Source organism: Tachysurus fulvidraco, chromosome 10 (genome assembly GCF_022655615.1).
Source record: "Tachysurus fulvidraco isolate hzauxx_2018 chromosome 10, HZAU_PFXX_2.0, whole genome shotgun sequence".
In the NCBI taxonomy this organism is placed as follows: Eukaryota; Metazoa; Chordata; class Actinopteri; order Siluriformes; family Bagridae; genus Tachysurus; species Tachysurus fulvidraco.
This window is the reverse complement of record NC_062527.1, coordinates 20,892,297-20,915,456: the sequence shown is the minus strand read 5'-3', so window position 1 is coordinate 20,915,456 and position 23,160 is coordinate 20,892,297. Positions and strand designations below refer to the sequence as shown.

General features: G+C 38.4%; 1 protein-coding gene across 2 annotated transcripts; it reads right to left on the bottom strand.

Annotated features, from left to right (window-relative positions):
• Window positions 1-582: 582 nt before the first annotated feature.
• Window positions 583-22,089, bottom strand: sncb (synuclein, beta). Of its 2 annotated transcripts, none has more exons than XM_027174609.2 (6): window positions 21,934-22,089; window positions 18,547-18,681; window positions 11,398-11,427; window positions 10,188-10,306; window positions 5,248-5,334; window positions 583-700 (listed from the first exon to the last, which is right to left on the bottom strand). In XM_027174609.2, the coding sequence occupies exons 2-6, from the start codon at window positions 18,665-18,667 to the stop codon at window positions 674-676; spliced, it is 384 nt and encodes a 127-aa protein (XP_027030410.1). In that variant the 5' UTR covers window positions 18,668-18,681; window positions 21,934-22,089; the 3' UTR covers window positions 583-673. The 2 variants fall into 2 exon arrangements, with proteins under 2 accessions (XP_027030410.1, XP_027030408.1); XM_027174607.2 differs by having other exon boundaries at window positions 583-706; window positions 21,934-22,088.
• Window positions 22,090-23,160: the final 1,071 nt, after the last annotated feature.

The following is a 23,160-nucleotide window of genomic DNA, read 5'->3' as shown; positions in this document are numbered from 1 at the left end:
AACGCACGCTCACAAACACACAAACAGATACAAACTGCCCTTTTTTTTTTTTTTAAAAAAAAAAACAGAGTTCACTGGAATGATATCACAAGCAACTATAAAGTTACAACGTATAAAACTTGTACTTGAAAAACCTTAATATAACAACTTACTTTGATATTATATGAAAAAGAAAGAAAGTAAATAAATACCCACATACTGGAATCATACACATCTCTACATAATATATATATATATTTATATGAATAGTTGGAAATAAATATATATATAGTTTTTGTTAACCCCCAATATGGCATTGGAAGATCAGAAATGTCAAGTACACAAGTAGAAACACATTTGCACAGGCACAAAGAGGCACAAAGGGCGAGTGGGTCTCGTTTCATTGGGAGGGATTCAAGGAAACGAGGCAAAACTTTGCCCTGGAGTCAATAAAGAAAACTATTCACCACGCTACAGGACATTTACAATAGATCATCATAAAAGTATATTTATATTTGTTTATATTTATATATTTATAGAGAGATCTGATAGGAAGAACATGTTTCATCAGGAATAACTGTGTATTTTTTTTGTTTTGTTTTGTTTATTGGGATGAGTTCAGCATTTTGCCCTTCGTATTGATATAGAAACGTTATTGTGCTGCTGGTCGGTGCTGAAGTTTCAACGTTATGCTTTATGCTTCAGGTTCGTAGTCCTGGCTCTGCTCCTGACAGGAAAGAGAAGAAATCCTGATCAAGAATTTTTGTATAATAATAATAAAAAAAAATAATAAATATGCACCAGGAACCATGTGTCAGGAGTTACTGGGACAGTTCCATGTCAGACCACCAGAGGGTGCTGGCAAGCGATTCATCATAGCCATCTTTACTGTTTGTTCTTTATTTACCCTAATAACGTGCTCTTTATATACCAGCCCTGTATCTGTCTTCGTCAGTCATTGTTTTGGGTTTCCAGGTCGGTTTGTTACTTACAAAACATAAAATAAATCTACAGTTTCTGGGTCTTGTGTTGACATAAAATCTCCAAATGACCAAACTATATTTTTTCTAGCTTCCAAAAGCTAAATTACTGCATACTGATTAGTTGTTTAAATAATTTCATTGTGTATTACTGTTCTGTAAAGTTCAGGATTTAAATAAACCTAATATGTTTTACATGGATAGCAGCTCATTCCGTGAACTGTTAGTGTTAATCCCCAAAAAAAGCCTTATCTTAATGTTATTTCTATGCAATCTATTACTGCGGTGAAACTTATTGTATGGTAAAGAGTCGGTAAAAACCACCCAATGTGTCATTGGCACTCAACTTCCTGCCATGGAAGAGAAACATCAGGAACATTTGCACCAGAGTCAGTTTTTCCCCCAACACCATTAACCTGTTGAACTCTACACTACACCACTGGGACCCTGATGTCTCACTAATACTAATACTGTAATCACCTGTAGTTCTGCTCCACCCTGTGTCTGTTACGTCTTTTTCTTCCAATTATAATGGTACATAACTCTAAGATTCATTGTTTACCCTAGTTTACACCCGTTAATGTATATTACAGTCGTATGCAAAAGTTTAGGAACCCCTGAAAATTTCCATAATTTTCATATATAAATATTTGGGTGTTTTGATCGGCAATTTCATTTTGATCTATCAAATAACTGAAGGACACTAAAGTAATATTTCAGTAGTGAAATGAGGTTTAAATTTATTTAAGGTCTAAATTTATTTAAATAATGATGTGCTTTTTCTGTTGGGGTGCCCAAATTTATGCACCTGTCTAATTTGGTTTTGATGCGTATTGAGCATTTTCTATTAATTTATTTTAATAGAAAATGCTCAATACGCATCAAAACCAAATTAGACAGGTGCATAAATTTGGGCACCCCAACAGAAAAAGCACATCATTATTTAGTAGAGCCTCCTTTAGCAGAAATAACAGCCTCTAGATGCTCCCTATAGCCTGTAATGGCTGTCTGGATTCTGGATGAATGTATTGTGGACCATTCCTCCTTACAAAACATCTCCAGTTCAGTTAGGTTTGATGGTTGCCAAGCATGGACAGCCCGCTTCTAATCACCCCACAGATGTTCAATGATATTCAGGTCTGGGGACCGGGATGGTCGTTCCAGAACATTGTACTTGTTCCACTGCATAAATGCCTGAATAGATTTTGAGCAGTGTTTTGGGTCGTTGTCTTGTTGAAATATCCAGCTCTGGTGTAACTTCATCTTCATGACTGATTCCTCAACATTATTCTCAAGAATCTGCTGATATTCGGTGGAATCCATGCCACCATCAACTTAACCAGATTCCCAGTACCGGCTCTGGCCACACAGCTCCACAGCGTGATGGAAGCTCCACCAAATTTTACGACAAAATTTACGCACCTGTCTATTTTCATTATTATGCATATTGCGCATTTTCTGTTAATCCAATAAACCTTAGACAAATCCAATAAAAATCTCAGGGGTTCCCAAACTTTTGCATACGACTGTATATGTACATACACCGTATATTATCCTAGTTATTGTCGTACATACAATGTAAATAATGCACACATTTGAACAACAATTTTTTATACAGTTTGCACTATTTTACACATATTCCTATTTTGCCCATACTTTTTTTTATTCCTATCTATCTATCTATCTATCTATCTATCTATCTATCTATCTATCTATCTATCTATCTATCTATCTATCTATCTATCTATCTATCTATCTATCTATCTATCTATCTATCTATCTATCTATCTATCTATCTATCTATCTATCTATCTATCTATCTATCTATCTACAAATGAGTCAGTCCCGTATATCCCTCGTGTTACAGCAGCTATAACTGCACATGAACATTTTACTTATAACCTCTGTGAGAAACAGCTGGATTTCTTTGTTACACCTTCAAACGAATTCTTGTCTTATCACACGGTATTTATAAAGATACAGATGTCAGACGGCCATCTTCTGCTTTCTTCTAGTCACTCCATACACATGCTGTTAGAACACCTGGGGTACATCATACGGTGCTGTCTGGACCTATGATCAGAGTAAATCTTCTAAAGCTGGGGATCTGAACTCACTGATTCATCTCACATCATCTCTTCACTTCTGATACAGTGAGAGTATTTCTTTTTTTTTAATATTATGAACACTTAGATGGTGAAACGGTACATTTTTCAGTACATCTAGGGTTGCCACCCGTCCCGTATTTACAGGCAAAATCCCGTATTGATTTGATACGGGACGCGATTTGTCCCGTATTTTACATAGGTCCACATTATACAGCATCCCATGCAAATCACCCCACCCGCATTGTGTGGTGACACGTCCTATTCTACCCCTGATTGGGTAATACTCGTTGGCATCGTTGGTTTGATTGGTTTGTTTTAGGGTTACAGGCCAATCAGAGTCAGAGGAGGGCGGGACGCCACCTCGCCGGTTCTTTTGACAGAGTCAGAGTGACAGAAAATCCATATGAAACGATGGCATCTCCAGATCACCCCCCCGTGTCCAGCTCATACAATACATCCACTGATGTTATTATGTTCATGATGTTCATGGAAGATCTTTTGCAAGTTTGCGAGTTATAATTACTAAGTTATGGATCTGTTCATTTAATAATAAGTTAATAAAATATGGTTCACATCTCACAAGTTCCTCCAAAAGCTTATTGTTTTGTGTTCTCAGTCACACATTGTTGGCGTATATTTATTATTGTCATAGCTGTGTATTCAATATGACCACTCAATAAGACTGAGTGCATCTGTTCACACTGAACTCAATAGCAGATATCTTATTATAATGTTCATTGGTATCGATCTTGATCTTTTTATAAATACATGTTTTAAGTTATGATACACCACCACTGGCACGCCATCGGGACTGTGGTCATCGTGGCCCCGAGGGGTGTGGCCCCCGCTGAGGCAGGCGTCCCTTATTTTTCTGCATTGAAGGTGGCAACCCTAAGTACATCTGCACCAAAGCTGGAGATTCCTCACAGAAACCCTTCATCATTTATAAACAGCTCTACAATTGTGCGTGTTTCTTTCTTAAATCACTCGGTTTATTTATAATCCGTTAAATTCTAATAACATATCAAAACTAACACGTTTTAAGCTGCATCATTGTCAGAGCCGCTATTACAGAAATCCAATATATCATCTTAACGGTATGCTGTAAAAATGTTACGATTCTTCACGAGCTTGAAGGAACGATGTTCTTCACCGATAAATATTTCAGTCGTCCTCGCTGAATAATTAAAGCCTTACATCCTGGCTGTTCTCTCGTATTTAATGTGAAAATGTGAAGCCGTAAGCAGACACTGTGATCTACACGCTGCGAAGACTCTCTAATTATTATCCTGTTCCACATCAGTGGCTTTTATATATTAGTGTATATTTTTCTCTCTTCCTCCAGCAGGGGGCAGGATGAGCTTTCACATGGAACTGGACACCATGTCTGTGCTCTACTTTACAGAATGGAGTGAAAAAAGTAATAGAAAATAAATAGGAGAACGTCATGTGAGTGCGTGTGACAGTGATCACATGACCACGAGCTACAGCAAGGAGAATCTATTTATAATGGGGGTGGGGGGTGGTGTCTGTCAAGAAATACCCACAATCCTTCTGGCTCTTTGGCGTCATAGCCACGCCCATAAGACACGACAGTTAGGTGATGGAGAGAAAGAGATGCAGAGAGAGAGAGAGAGAGAGAGAGAGAGAGAGAGAGAGAGAGAGAGAGAGAGAGAGGACTTAAGAATAGGAATAATAGAGACATTGACGGCATTGAAGAAAGAAAGAAAGAAAGAAAGACAGAAAGAAAGAGCAACATTGTATAGTAAATGAGTTAAAACGTGCAAAATTATCACGTTTTATGACCCGCCCACATTGCTTCATCGTCCTCATCACTTCATCTCTTCTTTCAGTAAAGAACGGCTTATCTTAAAATAAAGAAAAGAGAAATAGAAATGGATTTTATCCCTTCTGAAATTTAATTAGCAATGTTATTTCAGCTAAGCTGTCTAATATTAGTCTTGAAGCCACGATACGCGTGCTGGATACTGTGAAGGTAAAAGATGAACCGTTTGCCCTTGTAATGCCATGGTGTGTGTGTGTGTGTGTGTGTGTGTGTGTGTGTGTGTGTGTGTGTGTGTGTGTGTGTGTGTGTGTGTGTGTGCGTGTGTGTGTGCATGTGTGTGTGTGTGCGCGCGTGTGTGTGTGCATGTGTGTGTGTTTATTACAGTATGCTCTACCTGATTCTCGTTGTATGCTTCTCCCTCTGGATCCACCATTCCTTCCCCCATCTGCTCCTCAGTGGCCTCCTGACCAAACTCCTCAGGCTGCAAACACGAAAACACACACACACACACACACACACACACACACACACACACACACACACACACACACACACACACACACACACACACACACACAGGGAAACATCACATAGAGAGAAAATAAAACAAAGCACTGGACTGAAAATAAAATCAAATATATATTTTGTACTTTTTTAGTACTTGGGATTTTTTTTTATCTCCTTATCCCATTCATCAGCATAGTTCGCTAACTAGCTAGTTCAGAATGCAGACTTCCTGTATCACTTTGACTTGGGTACTGAAAAAAGTACTGACATTTTACCCACATTTAAAGCTACAGAATCTGAATTAATGGATTAAATCCTAAAACTTTTTTTCAGAGCAATTTTACTTTGGGTAGCTGATTAAGTCTCTCGGCTCCCCGCCGTTTGTAATTCAGTGTTATTGATGTACCATATTATTCATTACCACAGTCTTACTATGCATGTGACCTAAGGATGATTTAGAGCAGTGGTCCCCAACCTTTTTTTCACCGCGGACCGGTCACTGTTTGATAATTTTACCGCGGCCCGCTGGAGGTGGGGGGTGGGGCATATACAATTAAATTAAAATTAATTTAATTGTATTTAATCATGCCTTTTTAACTCACTACAACGCTAAATCAATGAGAACCCTGAGCTTGTTTCTTTACAACGAGACGGTTCCATCTGGGGTAATAGGAGACGATGACACCCGAAGTGTGTCGCTTATGTCCAGTTTATTCCGTTGTTTTGTTTCGGTTGCCGTCACTGCAGAAAATCCCCGCTTCACACAGATAGCATGTCGGAAATGGCGATAGGGATGTAAGTGCTGTGGTGACAATCTCAGGGTATTCCGCCATGGCTTTAATCCAGAACACCGGCAGAGTTTCTAACTTTCTAACGACGTCTGTTTCGTGCTCATTTTTGCTAATTTATGGGTTAAATTTGAGCAAACACAATATACACGTACACCAAGCACTGTTAAACATGACAAAGTACCGGTGAACAGAGAGAAGAGCGATACACACCTTCTCTCTCCACCAAAGCTACAACACCACTGACGCTCGCAGCCGCTCAGCTCCAGACGTCACCTAAACCCGGCCCGATATCATGATATTTTGCGCATGCGCGGTATCGGTGCGGCTTTAGGTGACATCTCTCAGCTCCCGGTTATCCTCTCGTCCATGGAAAGTCGCACAAACCCGAGAGAAATACACGACAGTAAATAAAATGGAAATAATTTTATGTTCCTTAGGCAGCCCGGTACCATTTGGTCCACGGACCGGTCCCGGTCCGCGGCCCGGGGGTTGGGGACCACTGATTTAGAGGACAGCTCGTATCTTACGTATCCTTTGCGACCTTCTCAAATTTGGCTGCTTTTTTAATATTCACCCAGACTTTCATATAGATTATTATTATATGTCCTTTCTGATATACAATACTAAATATTCCAAACATCTCATCAACCTCCTGAGAGAACATCATTGTTTGAGCTGAACTTTTATCTGCAGTGTTTGTTTTGATCCGAAGACAAATTCTTTATTTTCTATTTCTTTATTTCTTATTCTTTATTTTCTAATTCTTTATTTTCTACATTTTTTTTTTTTACAAATCCTGCCAAATCTCAGGTTCTGAGACTGTGGATCATTAATGATTCATGAAGCGTAATCTGAAAGTGTGTGTGGTTTTATATGGAACTATCCAGAAAAAAAAAATAAATAAAATAAAAAAATAACCACACATCCTGAAACGATGACCTAGATACCAAGAGGAAAATGGGTGTGGCTTAGAGACGATCGATTCTGCTGAAAAGATCCATGTCATCTGAGTAAATAAGGATGAATGATGGGACACAATGGCGTCGATGCACTGCAGAAGTACAGAAGATTATTTTAATCAGTTTATACGGCTTTTCACTCGGTAAAAACAAATGACTGATGTTCTGTCTGTGAGTCTGGTCTAAAATGAGTCAGGACTCTGAGATGTGTGCTTTTTTCCCCTCTGTTGTTAAACTTACAGAGAATTTTAGCTGCTTTTTAGATGAACAAACACTTGGAGCATCTCAGAAAGCAGATATGGGATTGATATCAACATTTATTCTGAAAATACAAACAGTTTTTATGGAACAAAAAAAATTCTATGAATTTATCACCCCAGTATTCTAGGGGAAAACAGAAATACTGACAAAAGACTAAAATTCTAAAAGTCCCGAGTGTCTATTTTCATATGAGCTTCATATTAACACCACTGTAGAGTGAGACATGACAAAGATGTTGAATCATCAAATTGGACTCAACACAACAGGATGAAACTCCTTTTTTTTTGGAGTTATTAATGTACAGAATCTTGTGTTTACATTCCCTATATGAAATATCTACAAAGCTGAAGTCAATTCCCTTTGTGCCGGTCACATTTCATTAACGTGATAATAAATCGAGATGTTGTGCTGTCTCTCTGGGCAGGTGGGGTATTTTTAAACGGTGCAAATCCTAGCCAACTAGGCCAAGTTTCAACAGCGTGTAATCCCAAAATCTCAACACGACACGTTCAGTCCAACACGCCAACTCCGTTATACACACCTCACAGACCATCCAATTACACACTCAAACCCAGCACAAACTACCACCATACAAGCAGGAAATACACAAAATTTCTAAAGCTGTACTTCTAAACTTAAGTGTGCATAAGTATTTGGCCCTGTTAACTCATTCATTCATCTTCTACCATTTATCCGAACTTCTCGGGTCACGGGGAGCCTGTGCCTATCTCAGGCGTCATCGGGCATCGAGGCAGGATACACCCTGGACGGAGTGCCAACCCATCACAGGGCACACACACACACTCATTCACTCACACACACTATAGACAATTATCCAGAGATGCCAATCAACCTACCATGCATGTCTTTGTACCGGGGGAGGAAACCGGAGTACCCGGAGGAAACCCCCAAGGCACGGGGAGAACATGCAAACTCCACACACAAGGAGGAGGCGGGAATCGAACACCGACCCTGGAGGTGTGAGGCAAACATGCTAACCACTAAGCCACCGTGCCCCCTGGCCCAGTTAACTAACTAACTAACTGACTACCTAACTAACCAATTAATTAATTAATTAAATAAATAATTAATATTTAGGTGAGTGAATACTTACGCAAGCCACTTAGACTATATTTTAGCTATGAAGGTCTAATGGTTTGTTTGGATTTTCAGAAGTTCTGGCATGAGTTGGCCTGTATTTTAGCTCTTGTTGATGTTATGGTTGTTATTCTACTATAAAATGAGTCATGAGACATGAAACTTGGTCAGTAGGTACTGTAAAACTCCCTCTTGCTGCTCCACAGGAGAGTTCAGTGGTGTGATCAGCCTGATGGTGGCGCTCCAGTGCAGTGCATAATGTTTTGGCCTGTTAGTCGAACCAGTGAGTGCTTTTCTACCTTGTGTCCATGCAGCTAATCAAAGTTATATTTTGAACTAATTTGCATAATATGTGAATCCTAGTTTTCCGAACTAGTCCGTGGAATCTTAGCACATTTGGACAAATACTCTGAAACTTTCTGAACACATGGTGATGCTTGTAAAAAATACATGGCTCCACATGTTGAAGGGCGGAGCTTAACTGACTCAAATACAGTGTTATAGTGTGGTCATTCATAGGGGGTGGAGTTATGTTCAAAGAGCTACGTTCTAATAATAAAAATAGCAAATAATAATAAAAAATCAGCCAATCAGCTGTCAGCAGCACAGTAAGTTCTACTGTGTCTATGGTCTCTATGTGAATCGGTTCGAGCCGGGCACAGCGACCTCTAATTTAAAAAAAAAGGTACTTGGACCCCGCACGTCGCAGCTTTGATCATTGTGTTGTTTATTCTAGTGGGGTGGGGGAGGGCTCACAGGGAAATCTGTAAATCTTACACACCCTCTTACATCAGCGCGCACACACACACACACACACACACACACACACACACACACACACACACACACACACACACACACACACACACACAAATCAATGTTAAAGAGTCAATGGTTTGGGTTGATTTTAAAGTGCCGTCATAGAGAAGAGACACCTGAGTAATGAACAAACACACTGATGGAGCTTCATGACCTTCAGCAAGGTCATGTGACCAAGCTGATGTGTGGAGCAAGAGCAGAGTGTGTGTGTGGGGGGGGAGAGAGAGAGAGAGAGAGAGAGAGAGAGAGAGAGAGAGAGAGAGAGCGAGAGAGAGAGAGAGAATGATGAGTGAGGATGCCTAAGTGGGAGAGGGATACAAAATGAGATAAACAGAATAAACAAGGTATTCTGTAAAGAGAGGAAGGAAGAGAGAGAAAGGAAACAAGGTACAGTGACAAGCAAATGGAGTGAGAAAGAAAATGAGAGAGATAGAAAGTTGAAGAGTGACGGAGAGGATGGGGGTGGAGGGTTAAAGAAGAATGGAAAGGAAGAGAGAGGGTAAAAGAAAGACAGATAAATAGAGCGAGACGATGAGGGAGGGCAAGAGAATGTGAGAAGATGAAAAAAAAGAGAAATAAAAATTATGGACAGAGAAGAGGGTGAAAAGAAATAAAGTGAGACTGAGACAGAGGAGAGAAAAGAAAAAAGAAAGGGAGGGATATAAATATAGCACAAGAGGAAGTCACAAAGAGAAGGAAAGACGTGGGTGAGACGTGGGTAAAGAGACACCAGCTGGGTTTCCACTTCTGACCTTCGGGGGAAAAAACCTAACCCTGTTTGAAGGACACGTCTAAACAACGACCTCATAAAGAAATCTATTAGGACGAATCTAATCTAATATGTAACCAGCAGGACAGGACAGGGCAGGACAGGGCACGAGACTGGAGGATAAACGTACGTTCACGTCTGAGGGAAACTCGTCTTTCTTCATGAGGCCGGTGGCAGCGGCGATGTTACCGGCTCCAGAGAGGACGACGCCCCCGAGGTGAGATGCCTGCTCCTTCGTCTTCTCAGCCACTACAGGAGAAAACACACAGCTTCAGCACTTCAGCACACATCCCCTAGACCTGAAAACACCTCAAAATCCAATCCGACTATGATGTCAGACTTCTGATCTTCAGCACACTACACAGCTCGTCTTTATACGACGCTTCGTTCTTCTTTCTCAGGCTACAGCAACATTGTTCAGCTTTTTAACAAAGTCTCCCAGAAATAATGTTTTTGTTCCTGTCTCACTTCACCGGTCAGTAAGATACACTCATTAAATTATTAAAAAAAATCCTCCTAGGTTAATTTTTATTTATTACTAAACACCAACAAATGTTACACCCGAACATCACACATCATACGCCTGTAATGAAAATACTGAGCGTAATATTTCTGACAAAAGAAGGTGACTAAAAATGACACTATGTCAAAAAATGGTAAAAAAATGTAATAAATAAACATGAAATTATTTGTAATAAATAAATAAACAAACAAAAAATAAATAATTTATTAATAAAAAAAAGAAAGAAAAAACACACTAATAAGTAAATAAATGAAACATGTATCTTATTCCATAGTAAAATTGTAAAAATAATGAGTGAAAATAAATGAAAATATGAAAATGAAAATTATTTTTTACTCTAAAAAAAGAAGCAATCAAGGAAACAAATACAAAAATAATAAAAAAAAAAAACTAAAAATAAATAAATTAGCAAATAAAACTAATAATAAATAATAAAACAATTATAATTAAAAACAAAATTATAAACACTTAAAAACAAGAAAGAAAAGTAAACCATAAAAATCATTAAATAAACACATAGATGAATTTGTAATAAAAAAAGATAAATTGAATTGAATAAAAAAAAAAAAAAAAGAAATAAATAAATAAGAAGCTGAATAAATATCTGAATACTTTAACAGACGTAATAGAGGGCATGTGGCCTGGGCTTGGTGTAACATCGTTTGTAATTTAATCCTGTTTGTACAGAACCCAAATTTTACACTTATAGACTCGTACACGTGTCACTGGCTCGGTGCTGCGAGGTGGCTGCATGCCAAAGTAATCGAATTCCGCATTAAAGCGTCTATTATTTAGAAGGTAAAGAGAATGAGCTCACCCGTAGCCACGCTGTCTTTGGTCTTGCTGCCTGGAAACAGAAAAAAGGGATGAGTTTCTTTTCTGCAAATGTCAGTTTTCACACTGTGTCACTGCAAGAAAGGAGGCCAGAGCGTCCGACAGGAGACGATCGTTATCAATGATCTGATGCTTCACAATGATCTGTTGTCATGTGCAGAAACATGGAGAGAGGGTTGGAATCATCCACACCTGAGGATGCCGTGATGCTCTTTACAGCTCTGAGGAACTCTGATGTTGTTACAGTTAAAGTCTTTTTATAGCTACAGGAGTGTAGACAAACAGGAAACGGACTGAGAGCAAATGACATGAAATTTGTAAAATACAGACAAATTGTTTGTGTTGATTTAGAATATTACTCAGGGGTGTCAATACTTTTGAGAAATAATCATTATATTAGAACATACAGTTGCTTGTATTGTTTCCCCTGTTTTTTTCTTGCTGGGCAGTAAAATGAGCTCTCTGCTCTCTTCCACATAAATGAGCTCACCGATGCGTGTGATTGACATGGAGAGACAGCATATAAGCCCCGCCTACCCTGAGATCAGGACCAAGATTACTCCCTTGGCTCTCAGCCACAGAAGGCTGTAGCAAGAGTATATTCTTTTTCTTGTTCTTCTTATTTTTCTTCTTCTTATTGTTATTATACAATTTACACACAATTTTACATATAATTTTTGAAAAAATATATATTTATTTTTGCCCAGCATTCTTCCTAGTAATTATGTAAATAGGAAGTATATTTGTTTTGTGCTGGGTTTTTTTATTTGATTACATTTTTAATTTGTAAATATTAAATTATATGTTTTAAAACCTAAACACCTTAAAAAAAAATTATATATATATATATATATATATATATATATATATATATATATATATATATATATATATATATATATAAAGCAAGGTAGTATATTAATCACTCTTTTAAAAGTAACCTTTCTTTTATAATATTGCGGTGTTATAAGTGTTCACTTCTCTCAGCTCTTCTCACAGCTCTGTGTGTGTCTGGGTCTCTATGTGTGTGTCTCTGTGTGTGTGTGCTTTTTATCTACAGCTGATGACCAAGAAAGAGTGAAAATTAGCTCGCTCACACTCACACACCCCTCCTGCATATGAGCTTGTCTTGTTTGTCCTCTGAAGATCAATCTCCCTCTCTCTCACTTGCACACACACACACACACACACACACACACACACACACACACACACACACACACACACACACACACGTCATGCTAGCTGAAGCATAGCTTTCAGGGCCATTGTTCTCTCAGTGTGTGAGATGCTGCTTGCACATCGCTGTGCTGCTGCTTGCTAAACATCAGGAGGTGGGATTAGAATATCTCGGCTAATTGGCTCCCTCTGTCCCAGACTGTGTTATTGTGTGTAAACATGTCTGTGAGTGTGTGTGTGTGTGAGTGTGTTTGTGTACACAAATGAAACAGTTTTAATCCTAAAAAATGAAAAAATTTAAACTGGGTTTGCACGGTTCTCTCTCTCTCTCTCTCTCTCTCTCTCTCTCTCTCTCTCTCTCTATGTGTGTGTGTGCGTGTGTGTGAGAATATGCTAAGTCCCTTCTTAAAAGAAGCAGGTCGATAAATATCAGCTTTTCTTTCCATCCGTTAGATATGACAGCCTGCAGTCAATCATCTGCACCTTCTGCTCTTTGTTTAAATGTTCCTCAGGGGACTGTCTAATCGACAGAAAGAGTTTAGACAGAATGATTTAAGCACACACACACACACACACACACACACACACACACACACTAACATAGAGAGAGAGAGAGAGAGAGAGAGAGAGAGAGAGAACCAGAAATATTCCTTTTAAGAGAAAAAATGCACTGCAAAATAACAATAAATAAAAATCATCTTATGACTATTTTGTCTCCAAGCCCTTCAGTGTGTGTGACCGTTATGGTGGATATCTGGTATAAAGAGTTGATGCTTTCAGGCATTCTATAGTTCTTTTAAAAAATACCATCATCAGGAATTCTGACTGCTTCTGCCAGGAGGTAAAATCTTGACCCGGAGCTGGAGCTTAAACCAAGATAAACTACAACAAGAAAGCATTACATACTGAACTATATCATCATCGTAGACTTTTTGTTACACAAAAAAACACAAAAATCTGTCGGTCATCATGCACAAAAAATTAATATCAAAGATGGAGATCAACAATGTTTGATCTCAAACTCTTTCTAATAGCTTGTGTAATTCATTTTGGTGTATTTTGTATACTTCTGGAATCGACTGTAAATTTGCTATTTCTGTACGTTTTCTGCTATGAGTGACAAACTGAAAATGTCAAACGTAGTTTATCTCTTTTAGGTGTGTAGTGACGGCTACCACTGTTATTTATTATACTGTTGTTGCTTAGCAAAGAAGTGAACTACTTTGTTTCTTGTAACCATTTTTACTAATTTCTCTTCTGGGCATTTAGCATTGAATGGAAACTAATTTCATGTATGAAGGTGTGAGTTAGGAAATGAAGAATATTTATTCTGAAACATTTTGTCATGCTAATAAATCCCCATGAACTGACTTGTTTATTCGTTTAGCCATAAACCTTCCCATCCTTTAAAGGTGGGGTCTACGATATTTGAGAAATGCTTCCAAAAACTTCGTTAGGCCACCAAACAAAACAAATGTGTAGCCAATGAGCAGAAAGGGGCGGGTCTTGTCAATATGGGAGGAGAGAGTGTTCAGTGCGCATGTGCGCATATTCACAGATTGGAGTTTCCAGAGTCAATAACTCCTGAGCTAAACGCTGTTACTACACAAAACGCGGTTGTAGCTGCCTCTCTACATTACTACGATAGAAAAGAGGTGTTATTTGTGTAGTAACAGCGTTTAGCTCAGGAGTTATTGACTCGGGAAACTCCAACCTGTGAATATGTGGCTGACTTCCTGCTCCTTCAGTTCTCTCCAGCGCTGGAAAGCTGATCCTATATTAACACGTCCTACTTCTTGTCCTTATCGTAAGTCTTTCTTCACTTTCTTTCTTTGTTTTTATCCTCCATGTCTCCTCCAACTCTAAAAAAAAAAGAGTTACAAGGTCTAATGTAATCAGTATGTATCAGTATCTTGAAAATACATTATCTAGGGTTATTATATATATATATATATATATATATATATATATATATATATATATATATATATATATTATGGAATAAAAAACAACTGTGATTGGGTCCTGTATAAAATATGTATAAAAAATTCATACCTCCATAATGCGAATGCAAAACAGCTTGAATGCTGAACAGCTGTTCATTCTCTTCCACTCGAGTGATATATAATACATAAAGGCTGCAATGAATTTCCTCATATCAGCAGGATGACGTACAGATGATAGGAATTTTGCTGTTTCTGGAGCATCATTACCCCCAAATGTTTTTTTCCAAACCTTCAATTATCCAATCAACCCTTCAAGAACCTAATTCAAGAAGAGTTTACACTATGTATGAAATGTGTACATGGATGGTACAAACTAGAGCCCTGCGCGGGACTGTTTTTATAAACCCACACCCGCCCGCTCCTGCTGAATTTCTGCCCAGGACCGCCCGCGCCCGCAAGCTGCGTGTTCCACTCCCGCCCGCACCCGCGATGTTTGTGTCCACTCCCGCCCACTTCCGCGGATTTTTTCTTGAGAGCTTGTGAAAATTTTGATTGTATACAAATGATCAGACTAATTATTAGTTCAGGCTAATGTCCAGAATAACAGAATTAAACATGATTGCATTTAAATAAGATAAATTAATACTAATGCTAATACTAATCTTCTTCTCAACGTCATGTGTTGACTCCATTCTTATTATTAGGCTACACACCAAATCCCACCGGGTCCCGCGGATCTCCCGCTAAATTTTTTGACCGCCCACTCCCGCCCGGGGCAAAGGTGAAACCGCCCGCTCCCGCGAGATTTGCGCTGGGTCCCGTGGGAGCCCAATCCTAATGCAGCCCTCTAGTACAAACTTTACATTCAGAACATTCTAGAACCTTTAAGGCATTTATAATGTAAATAAACCATCTCGGTCCTTGGTTCAGGTTCTTTAAGAGTTCTTCACCGGTTCATTTGGATAACTGGAGGTTCCTGGAGCACTTTGCATGGACGGAGAGAAAGACGCTCTGTAAACTATATGAACAAAAATCTACATGACCTGGAACTGTCCATATGTCAGGCACTACAGGGGGAAAGTAGAGCAGTGTTAACGGTTTCTTTCTAACAGGACTCTTGTTTTTTTGGACAACATGAATGGAACCTACAGTGAAAAACAAAATAATAGCATGTGCTGCATTATGGGATAATCAAAGGTAGGTCTAAAGTAGGGCTTTTATACTGAAATTCAGGTTCAGGTTTATTTTAACGCTCAGTGCCATATCATTCACATATAATATTATTATTTTTCACTTTTCATTTTTGATAAAGTCATATAAGTTTAAAAATGTTTTTTTTCTTTCGTCTCCATATCTTCTATCCCATGGTTTTTTTTTTAGTTTTAAAGGATGGGTCTGTGTTAAAAATGGTGGCCTAGATGCTGCTTAAAAACTCAAAAACTTTTACTCAAGAAAAATCTGGCAACCCCTGAGCTATGGACGACATACAGGTGATTTTAACAATATCGATACGGAGAAATTTCTACACATACTGTATATTTTAATTAACAGAATTTTTAGACCTACTGGGTAAGTGTGTGGTACAAACCCAACAAATTACTGCTAAATATTTTCTGCTTAATATGCAGAACCTTACGTTGGGTTCTATCGTATTTAGCATTTTTATTGGTTCCCCAGAAAGTCACTGAACTCTTAAAGGTTCTACATTACTTCATATGTAAAGTATCCTGAGCTGTGTGGGATTCAGGGCACATGCTCTCCCCTGACTTTGCGCTCTCTTGTACTAATGATTTCTCCGGTACTTTCTTTGTTCTCCGTACAGATACCTTGCATTTGTTTAGGTCTATTTTTATCCGAACTGTGCAAAGCAGGAAGCAGGTCAGCTTCTACTAATTTATACTCTGCTGTGCAATGTGTCACTGTGGCACACAAACAAACACACACACACACACACACACACACACACACACACACACACACACACACACACACACACACACACACACAGATACAGTATTCAGCCATATAAAGACCTCCTATTGTCCTACAGTAAGCACTGTTGATTCTCAGGTGGGTAAACACATACAAACACACACACACACACACACACACACACACACACACACACACACACACACACACACACACACACACACACACACAGGTTGCCATGCATTGTGTTGCATCAGACAAGGTGTGTGTCCTGAAAAAGAGTGCTACATTGTGAGATCATGGAATAGTGTGACATGTGGCCAGCCTGGCTCCTGTCCAACCCTCGGGCAGGAGATCAGAGAGAAGCTGGAGCATGTCCAAGCTACTACACCTCTCTCTCTCTCTCTCTCTCTCTCTCTCTCTCTCTCTCTCTCTCTCTCTCTCTCTCTCCCTCCTTCTATGTCTCTTTCTCTCTCTCATTCTTTGATTTTTAAATTGATGGAAATGTTCATTATTAAATGAAGTGTAAGCTGTCATAATACAATATACAGTATATTATTTATAGATAGGAGGTACATGAGATAAAAGATAAAGATACATAAAGATACAGCATTAAGTCTGGATTACATTTAATAAAATTAATTCTACATTGTTTTTAGAAATGATTGTTTCTATAGTAACAACTTAACACAGCGGATGTTCCTCGTGAACCATAGCCGTGATAAAACGTGTTCAACTGTTGATATGGTGAAGTTTTCTGTAAGGATATATTTGTTTAAGAAAGGAGTCTCCAGTGCCAGAGCTTTATAACAGGCTTATATAGAGTTAATACTGTATCGCTTATATAAAGTTAATAGAGTTGACGCTTCTTTCGGGTTTCTCAAAAACACGTCAGGGAATCTGGAGAGAGAATGACGGTTTTCTAACTGATATAATGTCAGAGTTAACAGGAGCTTTCATGGACGTTAAGCAACATTAAACATAATTGGGGTAAAATTGGTTTAAATCCAGATGGATGTTTTTGTTCTAAAATTTCTACATTATTCATATCAACCAGTCTCCTGTTCCCAAAGTGCAGGCTACACAACAACAAATAATAATCAGTTTATGTTTACAGTCATGATTCGAATTCAAATGTTATCAGGCCCCGGAGGCATCACGCATCTTACGAACATTTCATCACAGATATGGAACGTCAGCAGTGACGGCTCTGTGCTCTTTAGCTGGTGGCTTGTTATTTTCCTTTTTCTTCACATCCAGTTTATTGGCAGCACCTTCTGTGTGATTAATATTTACATTCTGTCACATACATACAGTGCGTATCATACATCATACTGTATATCATTTCCTTAAATGATCTGCATTCCATATTAGCGCTAATATAATTTAACCACACCCACCTCCACCATTGTCAGATATATAATTTGACCTCTGTTTTTTCATCATAGTTGAGTTTTTTAATTATTAAATTATTATATAACATGTATTTTATATATATATATATATATATATATATATATATATATATATATATATATATATATATATATATATATATAAGACTTCTGGGATCATGAAATAAGCCAAATGTCTCTGAAAACACAAACGGTGTCTATAGAATTTGTCCCTTAAGTTTCCTCCTGAGATGCTTACCTCAATATGTGCCACCTCAATATGTGTATAATATTATTACTAGTGGTATTATGGGAAATACAATAGCTTATACTAGTTCATACAGTATACTGTTACACAAAACACCCACTCCTGACAAACCCCGCCCTAAAGCAGCGTGCACGATGCACCGCGTGAACTGCATAAGTATTTCCAATATGTAAAATAAATCATTAGTTCCATTTCAATCTTTGTGCCACTATAACGTAACCACGACGGTTCTCCAGGCGCACAACCACCTCCCACATCCGCCCCCACAAATACACACCCCCACCCACCCCCTTACGCACGTGCTCTCGTCCACCCAAAAGCTTTGAAAAAATCTCCTCCCACGCGCCCACGGGAGTGGAGCTGAGCTGAGATGTGATGAGAGTGTGTGCGTGTGTGCATGTGTCACCTCTTACCCACGAACATGACGCCTTCCTTGGTCTTCTCCGCTGCCACCGCCACGCCTTCCTTGGTTTTTTCCGCGGCTACCGCCATGCCTTCTTTAGCTTTAGAAAACCCCTTCATGAAAACGTCCATTTTGGCCCCTCTGTCTGCAGAATGAGCGCGAGAGAACGTTAAAGGCGAGAAAGCAGCCGAGCGCGCGTGCATGTAACTGTAATGATGGACTATTATGTGTTTTATACCCTTATTTGGCTGTAGCACTATTCAATCCCAAAATATAGAATACAGTTGGATTTAAGCCAGGACATCATGCTTTCTCCTGATTATTATTGCATGGGATATTGATATAGAGACAGAATCAGAGATAGAGATTTTCTCTTGAACGTCACGCTGCATAAATGATGAACTAATATCATAGTAAGCTTCTTGCTCTGAATAAATGGCCCACAAACATAATATGAAACTGTAGCATATAATGCATTAATAACCAATTATATGTCACAGCAGCATATAAACCTAATATCAGGATTCTGTCACTCACTGCGATTTGCATAAAATAGCAGAATGGGACTAAATACCCAGTAAAACACTGTTTATTTAGATACAATACAGCATTAGAAGTGTGTTGCACTAAACTGACATTTAATTTTTATTGATTTGTATTAAATTATATTAACAGCTCATGACATTATATTGGAGTAGATTTACCAGTGAACAGCCGAGAAAGTGCCTGATATCTGTCTAATGTCTTATATGGTATTGCATTGCATTTGCTGGTCAGATATCTAATGTGTAGTGTACTACATTCATTTAAAAGTAAAACACTACACAACACCACACCACACGACACTACACAACACCACCACACTTCACAACACTACACTATGCTACAATATACTACACAACACTATACTACACTACACAACACTACGCCATGCTACAATATACTACACTTCACAACACTATACTACACTACACTGCACTATGCTACAATATACTACACTACACTACACAACACTACACTATGCTACAATATACTACACTGCACAACACCACCACACTATACATTACTACACTACACTACACTACACAACACTACACAACGCTACACCACACATTACTACACTACACTACACTACATCACACATTACTACACTACACTACACTACACTAACCACACTATACTACACTACACTACACTATACGACACTACACCACACATTACTACACTACACTACACCACACATTACTACACTACACCACACATTACTACAATACACCAGACATTACTACATTACACTACACAACACTACACTAACCACACTATACTAGACTACACTATACTACACTACAGAACACTACACCACAATATACTACACTACACACTACATGACACACTACAAAAACACACCACACTCTACACAACACTACACACTACACACAACACTACACTGCACAACACCACACAACACACAACTACACTACACACTACACTACACCACACCACACTACACACAACACCACACTATACTAAACACATTACTACACTACACAACACTATACTACAGTAAACCACACTACACACAACAATATACCACTACACACAACACTCCACACACTACTGCACTGCACACTACTACACACTACACTACACACCACAATACACACTACACAACACTACACCACTACACACAACACTACACTACACACAATACTACAATACACAACACTACACCACACTACACATTACTGCATTACACTACACAACACTACTCCACACTACACATTACTGCATTACACTACACAACACTACACATTACTACATTACACTACACAACACTACTCCACACTACACATTACTACACAACACTATACACTACACTACACAACACACAATACTACTCTACAAACTACACAATTCCACACTACACACAACACAACTACACATTACACAACACTACACACTACACAACACTATATTACACACTACACTACACTACATACAACACACTACACTACACACAACACTACACAACACACAACACTACACCAATACACTACACACTACACTACACACGACACCACAACACACGACACTACACAACATTACACGAATACACTACACACTACACAACACTACACTGCACACTACACTAAACTACACTACACACAACACTACATTACACTCTACACTACACACAACACGCTACACCACACACAACACACTACATTACACACAACACTACACACTACACAAAACACAATACTACACAACACTATTTTACACACTACACTACACACTACACAACATACTAAACAACATAACACACTACACAACACTAAATCATTACACAACGCTACACACAAAAATACACAACACTACACAGCACTACACTACACTACACCACTACACACTACACTACACTACACCACTACACACAACACAACACTACACTACACACAACACTACACTACACTACACACAACACTACACACAACACTACACTACACTACAGACAACATTGCACTGCCTCTTGGTGTCATGGCTGCGCCTCTTTAGGATACATTGTGTGCACCGCCTCAGTTTCTCCATCTCTTTAAATCTGATGGCTGTTATTTTTCTTTTCGGCGTTTATATTTTTTCTTTTATTCTGTCTTTTCTTTTTAACCCAGCGCCTACAGGTCGAAGGAGAACATCACGTGCCTTTTTAACGATTAACTAACACCTGCTCATTAATTATTACTCGATGTGACAGTGATATCCTCAGTGATAGAGGACAAAAGGACCTTAGATATATTCAGAACAATATGATCTGGTGATCTGGTGTAGAGATGGTGTGGAATAACCACCTGAGAATCAAGTCAATCTCATGGACCTGAAATCTGCTTATTTTCTCATCTGATGTGTTAAAATGTCTATTACATTATTATATCACATGATACGGTATCCTGTGTGTTATAATAGAAAGCTGTTTGATCGAATACACGTGTGGGTTTAATGATAAAATAAAGGAGAAAGGAATCGATTGGATCTTCACCCAGGCAAGAAAAATGGTTTCTTCCTTCGTTTCATCTTGGATCTACAGTCAATCAGTAGGTCACGACTGCAATAAATTCATAAATAAAAGCACAAACACAGCTTGAGCTCGTCGGTGATTTCTTCTTATTTATGCACACAATTAATAAACACATCCAATAAATAAAAGATCACCATGAGCCTTGATATCTTTCTTTGATCATTCTTTCTTTTCTCTATACCTGATACTATACAATATTATTATCACAATTATTATTATTATTATTATTATTATTATTATTATTATTATTATTATTATTATTATATACATATATAAATATATAATTTCTTTTGCATGAGATCCTAAATAAAAAGCCACACTCACCTTTTTAAACGCCTCCTGCGTCCTTTAACGCTTCAGTAGATTCAGTAACACGGAGTAAAGAGTGATCCGGTGTGATGTGCGCGTGGGCCACGAGATCTCTGCGCTCGGCCAATAGCGCCCGCTGTCCCATTGACCACGCCCCCCTTGGTGTGAAGCCTGACGTCATCACCCTGGCTGTGATTGGTCAGTCAAACGCCTATATTATATAGGATAGTATGTGATCAAGGTTTCAATGAACAGCAAATTAATTCAGGCTGGAAAAAATAAAAAAAAATAAAAAATTCAAACGTATCCTTCTTTAGACCCTGGCCAATTTATTAGGAACAGCCAGTCAGCCAATAATGTGTATCACAGAGTTCACATAAAAATGTACAAAAAGTTTAGATTTTAGGATTGGTGATGGTGCCAAACAGGTTGGTTTGAGTGCTTAATTTCTAATTTAATTGATTTTCCCTTAATCTTCACCCTAATTTAGAAAAATCGCCACCTACCAGTCAGCTCTCCCCATCCTATGACAGCTTCTTACCAGGAAGGATAAAGGTTATCACATGTGGTTCTTCCGCTGAGATATGTGAAGCCAGACAAGCCAGAAATTGATCTAGTTCTCATTATCTAATCAATGTTTATAGCTGCAAGTTAATGCAACTATAAAGGGATATAAGTTATGACGCTTAATTTTAAAAAATCATTATACTGTATAAACACATTGTGTCACATAACTCTTTAAAAAAAGCTTATCGTTAATGACTCGATTGATGGACGAGCTGCTATGGGGAAAATGTTCAGCTCTGTGTTTTCCAGGAGACATACAATGACAAACATCATTCGTATCTCTGTGTCTTTCATCAATTTCATCTCTCAGTCTGTAGGGTGAAATAATAACAGTAAAGAAACCAGGCACAATATTTACACAATCACTCACCCAGAATGTGACAGAATGTCAGCTCAGAGAAGCAGCGGTCATTGATTTACACAGCATGCACTGATTGTAGTGTAATCACTGAAACACTTACTGTATACCACTTTGCATGCATGAAAATAAGCCCATTGATCATTCTGTCTACAAAGGCAGCAAAGCAGATAGTGGAGTTTAGTCACAGAGTTGATTTTTCTTGTGCTGAATCGCTGGATCGAACTAAACACCTGTATAGAAGGCAGAAATGAGCGAGTAATTCTGTACCATCGATTTTTTCATATAGTTTGTTGATCTCAGGGATGTTATCTTTG

What these genes read in the sequence shown, in the direction of transcription:
- sncb (XM_027174607.2), bottom strand. Translation starts at nt 18,667, where the DNA reads ATGGACGTTTTCATGAAGGGGTTTTCTAAAGCTAAAGAAGGCATGGCG. An exon ending in AGTTTCCCTCAGACGTGAAC is followed by an intron (nt 5,335 to 10,187) that starts GTACGTTTATCC and finishes TCGTGTTTGCAG; the next exon opens with CCTGAGGAGTTTGGTCAGGA. An exon ending in AAGCATACAACGAGAATCAG is followed by an intron (nt 707 to 5,247) that starts GTAGAGCATACT and finishes CTTTCCTGTCAG; the next exon opens with GAGCAGAGCCAGGACTACGA.